General features: G+C 47.0%; 1 protein-coding gene across 1 annotated transcript in view; it reads left to right on the top strand.

Annotated features, from left to right (window-relative positions):
* Positions 1–4348: 4348 nt before the first annotated feature.
* The window catches only part of LOC308528160 (17-beta-hydroxysteroid dehydrogenase type 3-like), a gene marked incomplete at its 5' end in the record, with an annotated part of 44520 nt that continues 42868 nt past the window's right edge, over positions 4349–6000 (top strand). The window contains one exon of the mRNA XM_081103699.1: positions 4349–4502. Within this exon, the coding sequence (XP_080959825.1) occupies positions 4349–4502 (154 nt within the window). The remainder of the gene's footprint in view (positions 4503–6000) is intronic.

Raw genomic sequence — 6000 nt, 5'->3', positions numbered from 1 at the left:
GTAACTATGGTGACCACTACCTTGTTTACCTCTGACTATAAAATAAAGGCTCAGCTTGCCTCTGGATCTTTCTCTGTGGCCTCAGCCAGGCACAGGAAGATCCACGGAGACTAAAGAGAGCTATGCTGATCATCTGAAAGCTGTCTCTGTGTCCTTCATTCTTCGCCGACTCTGTCCACACCTTTGGGAACCCCTGGCCCGCTGGGGCTGGACCCCGGCACAGAAGGGTCTGAGCTGCATTCAACAGTTTCTCAGAGGCTTCCTAGCAGGACGAAACCTCAGTCACCCACAGCAGTGACCAGCTTAGGCACACATCTGTGTCTTCCCATCTTGTCCCTGTTCAGTCTCCCAGTGCCAACCCAACTCCTGCTCATTGGAGTCACTTCCCAGAGTGATTGCCTTTACTAGGCCTTCATATCAGGAAGAGCTCAGGCTCAGAAGGTCATGCTCTTTATTTGTGGGTCTTTTAGATTCCATCTCTCAATATAACATACTGTTATCCTATATAATAAAAGCCTAATATGCAAATTGTCCCCTCAGGCTGTTGGTTGTTCACTTGCTATGGCATGCACTGACCACCAGGGGGTGGTGCGGAACATGGTGGGCGTCAGCGACATGCGGTGCTGGCAGTGGTGGCAGTGAAGGTGCTGCTGGCTCTGATGGACCCCGATAACAGCGGGACTGCAGCAGGATGGTGGAGCAGGTGAGTGGGAGGCGCCAGGTTAAGGTGGGTGCGAGCAGGGACCCGATCGCCCCACAGATGGTGACCAACGGCAGGTGGTGGGCCTGCCACCTGGCTCCCAGGTGCTGAGGGAGCTGGGCAGGGGTCCCGGCCCCCATCGATTGCCCCACAGGCGGGATGGTGGAGCAGATGAGGGGGCAGCACCAGGCCACGGTGGGGTGCCAAGCAGGGCTACAGGGCTGCAAGTCTGGGAGCATGAGCTGGGGCTGCGAGCCTGGGGTGCACACTGGGGCCTGATCCCTGTAGGTCACCCCGAGAGACCCCAACCGTGCACAAATTCGTGCACTGGGCCTCTAGTGTGTGTGTGTGTGTGTGTGTGTGTGTATAAAAATATATTTATGATATATTTAAAGTTATAAAGAATCTCTCCTTTTCTTCATAGCTCCTTCAAGTTAAGAAGCTTCAAGCATTAGATTACCTCAGTTTCTCTTAGAGCAGTGGTTCTCAACCTGTGGGTCGCGACCACTTTGGGGGTTGAATGACCCTTTCACAGGGGTTGCCTAAGACCATCAGAAAACACATATATAATTACATATTGTTTTTGTGATTAACCACTATGCTTTAATTTATGTTCAATTTGTAACAATGAAAATACATCCTGCATATCAGATATTTACATTGCGATCTATAACAGTAGCAAAATTACAGTTATGAAGTAGCAACGAAAATAATTTTATGGTTGGGGGTCACCACAACATGAGGAACTGTATTAAAGGGTCACGGCATTAGGAAGGTTGAGAACCACTGTCTGAGAGCAATATCTAAGAGATCCTCCATAGCTGGTAGAGAAAAGATCTTAAATTTTTTCAAGTCGGAAATTGTCATTTAAAGGGTTGCAATGAACTTCTGTATTTTAGGATGCAGGCTGTTCTTTAATGCCAGAAACAACATTTTGATGAATCTTTTAGTAATGTTAATGCACCTGCCACTCCCTCCATTATGGTATGATGCTAAGTAAAGGAATGAACAAACAAAACAAAACAAACCAAACAAATTCATAGATGCAGACAACAGATTGGTGGTTACAAGAGGGGAACGGGTCGGGAGGAGAACAAAATGGATAAAGGGGGTCAATTGTGTGGTGACAGGTGGAAACTGGACCTTTGGTGGTGACCATGCTATAGTGTATACAGATGTTGAATTATAATGTACCTCTGAAACTTATATAATGTTATAAACCAATGTTACCTCAATTAAAAAAAGAGTCCTTGCCATTCTGTGGATGAGGGGAAAGTGGGTATATACAAAGTAACAGTGGACATTAAATGATAGTAAATTTTATTATGAAATGTCATTATAGAATATCTGTAGATGGGGGTCCTTTAAATTAGTCTCTTATGTATGTTCTTGATATTTTTCTTAATATAAATTTTTATACGTACAAAACTTTTAAAAGAAATGATAAAAATTTATTGAAGATATTAAGGACTAAAAGGAGAGATATGCCCTGTTTATAGGTCGAATGACTCAATAGTGTAAAAATAAATGCTAGTTCTCCTCCAGTTCAGCCCCAGTAGAGCTGGCCCCAGTGATTTCTGCAAGTTTTGCCAGCATTGCGGCAGTTCTGCTACCCAGCCTCCTCCTCCTCACTGGGCACAGCTTCTGAGGGCAACCAGAGAACCTCACCGTCCAGGTGGCTGCACCCACACTCTCCCAGTGAGGCCTCCTCCCAAGTTGGTTTGTTCCTTAGATATTCTGCTTCAGCCCTTGGGTGTTCTTTCGCGTTCTCTTTTATATCCTTTTAGTTGCAAATTCCTTATAAGTAGTGAATAATTTTTATATTGTGTAGTCCCTGTTTACATTGCTATGTGGTTTGTGTCTCCTAAGCGGGTCTGATTGATACACTAATAAAAGTAAAATTGAACTTGTACATATGTAATATGTGTGACCAGCTAGTGTGTGTGTGTGTGTGTGTGTGTGTGTGAGAGAGAGAGAGAGAGAGAGAGAGAGAGAGAGAAATAGAGAGAGAGAGGAACTTGCACATGTGTGGCAAGTACAAATACAACAATATTCACAGCAATGTTGTTTAGCACAATCTAAAACAGAGCCAATCCAACAGGAGACAGCTTGGCTGTGCGATGGGAGAGAAAGAGAGAAGTCAAAGGTATCTCCAAGGTTTCTCATGTGAACAACTGGAAGATAAGAGTTGCCATCTCTTGAGATAGGCAAGCCTGGCAGTTGAAGACAGTATCAGAAACTGGTTTTAGACGGGTTATGAGGCATCCAAATGGAGGTGTCAAGCAGGCAGTTGGATATGCAAGTCTGGAGGACTAGCCCGGGTTGTGCATTTGGGGGAGTCCTCAGCATACAGAGTCCCCACAGTCAAGAGGTTGGGTAATATCACAGACAAGTGTGACATGGGGGCACTTCTTGGATGACTGCTGCAGTCTCCCTCCCCTGCCTCAGACGTCACGCCCACCCTCTATCTCCGCCGCTGAAGGTCATCTTTCAGCATCCAGTGACCTTGTGAATGCAGAATTCAGATGCTGGGACTTCACGGCCTCAGCCTCTCCAATGGCTTCCTGCTGCTTCTGGACGGAAGCCCCACTCCTCCGCAGAGGCCCTGGCTGCTGCTCACCACCCGCCCCCCCCCTCCCCCCTACCGCATTCCTTCCCGAACACTCTCTCTAGGGCAGTGGTCTGCAAACCGAGGCTCACGATCCACATGCGGCTCTTTGGCCCCTTGAGTGTGGCTCTTCCACAAAATACCATGTGCGGGCACGCACGCACAGTGTGATTGAAACTTCGTGGTCCATGCGCAGAAGTCGGTTTTCAGAAAGGAGATAGACGAAACCAGTATACAAGATGAGTGTGGATGGGAGAGTTGGAAGGGGTCGACCTCAGCGAACGTACCTCAATCAGATTGAGGACGTTTTTAGCAAAGGCCAGCTTAGGAGGACCCTGATTAAGTTAATAACAATGTACCTACCTATATAGTTTAAGTTTAAAAAATTTGGCTCTCAAAAGAAATTTCAATCATCGTACTGTTGATATTTGGCTCTGTTGACTAGTGAGTTTGCCGACCACTGGGCTAGGGTATTTGATCACGAGTCACCCTAACGGGACACTCAGAAGCACCTTTTTATGGCTCTGATACCTGCCAGCATGTTAGCTCTCTGCATATCATCTGTCTCCCCTCCGAGGCTCTCCGCTCCCCCAGGCAGTGGCCCAGGCTTCCTCTCCATTGTGTGTTCCCAATGCCATGGACTGCTACGCCACCTGGGAGGCAGTCATACATATTTGCTGAATAAACGTCTTACAGGATATTGCATTCTTTTTAGCTTCCAAATCAGGGGGAGAACCTTGAGCTGCCATTTTCATTTCGTCCACGCTTTATCTTTCTTCACATCCTTCACTCCTTCACCAGCTCCCCCATGGTCACAAACGCTCAACAGTGCTCTAAAGATATTAGAAAGAATACTTTATCACAAAGCCTGTGAATTGGAGGATTGTGTAAAGAAGTTACTCTAATCTAAAGGTCCGCGCACAGCGGAACTCACCCGGTGACTCCAGTAGGTGCCTGACCCGCCTCCCCAGCAGCTGCGCCCCAGGAGGCCCAGCGGGTCGGGTCTGCGAGGCCTGGGAGCCCCGAGCTGTGGTGCCGTCATGGGGGTGGCCCTGGAGCACGTCTTCATTCCCGTAGGGCTGCTGGTGTGCCTGGTCTACCTGGTAAAGTGGGCGAGATTCTCCAGATGTATTTTCCTGCACTTCTGGAAAGTTCTGCCAAGGTCTTTCCTGAAGTCAATGGGCCAGTGGGCAGGTAAAGAAAGCGCTCCAGTCTTGGGTTTTGTTGTTCCTGCTTATTATTGTTTGTGTCTCAAAAGGCATTCTGCATCTTTTTCCTTTGAGCAAAGATTGACTTCCTTTGGGTGATTTTAAGTTGGGGGGGGCGGGGTGTCTAGAAAGCATGAGTAGAATTAGAATTGTTGGGCAAAACAGACGGGGTCTGGGAGATTAGCTGGAGTGGACTGTGCCTGCCACCCACATGCTTGTCCGCGGACCCCACCAGCTGCACTGTCTTCCTTGGGGAGTTTCTGATGATTCAGATATAAATGCTGCAGATGCTCCTCATCCTCCTCTCCCCATTTCCAGAAGCCCAGAGAGCCTCCGTTTTGTTACAGGGTGTTTCAAAAGACTGAAATCCAAATAATTTTAATTCACTTTATTGAAAACATTTTTCTCCGAGCCCTTTTGGGAAGCGAGGGTATTACAAAATGCAGGCAACAAAGATCTCTGTGGAGACACCTTTTGAAGATAGAATCTGGGTCTGGTGTGTCCCAGGCAGGTTAACTGCTGCCTCCTAATGGGACTTATTCCTGGGACTGCTGGAATCTAGCCCCTGTCTGGGTGTAAGGTAAAGAAAGCGGGAGGCTGTGGTTTCACGTTACATTTCCAAGTTGGGCACCAAGACATCCAATGGCCTAGAAAAAAAAATTTAAGCAGCTTTAGAAATACCATGCCCAGCTAAATAGAAGAAATTGTAAGCAGCTTCATAGGGCTGCCAGATAAATACAGGATTCTCAGTTAAATTTGAATTTCAGATAAACAAGGAGTAATTTTGTAGTGTATGACACCCCAAATGCTGTGTGGGACATATTTATACTAAAAACTATTCGTTGTTTACCTGGAAATCAAACGTAACTGGGCATCTCGCCTCCTTATTTGCTAAAGTGGCAATCTTACAACTTCAGCAATGGAAACGGAAAAATTACGATATAGAAATTGTTAGGAGTGGAAAATGGGTTTTGAACTGGGGCATGTTCCATTTGCAGTACGTGTGAATGCTCCCTCGCTTGGGGTCTGCACGCTGGGTCCATGAACTTGCTGGGTGCTCGACCTTGAGGGTCCGGACCCACATGCTCTGCTCTTACAGATGCAAATGCCCATGCCTGAGGGCGCTGTGAACTCTACAAGTGCTGCCCATCAGTGCTGGGCAAAGCCCCGCTAAGAACACTCGGTGCAAAAAAAGTTCACATGGGGCTAGAGACTTAGCATTTGTCACTCAAAAAACATAATCTTAACCTGTCTTTTGAAGCAGTCCTGAATAGTGTTATAATTAGCAGGAGTAAAATGTCCGTGGGCATAGGCAGATATTGGGAGATAATACAGGTCAAATGGGGGGCAGGGAGACAAGAAGAAGATGCAATTACTAGAGACTGAAAGGTCAACTCCTCGGGGCCCTGTTGTTGGTTGGCTAATCATGTCAATGGTATATCTTAATAGACTTGTGGCCGCAAAGTCAGCCAGCCTGTGTTCAA

Source organism: Myotis nattereri (assembly GCF_964212035.1).
Source record: "Myotis nattereri genome assembly, chromosome: 12".
NCBI classification, from domain to species: Eukaryota; Metazoa; Chordata; class Mammalia; order Chiroptera; family Vespertilionidae; genus Myotis; species Myotis nattereri.
This window is presented reverse-complemented; position numbering and strand designations above follow the sequence as displayed.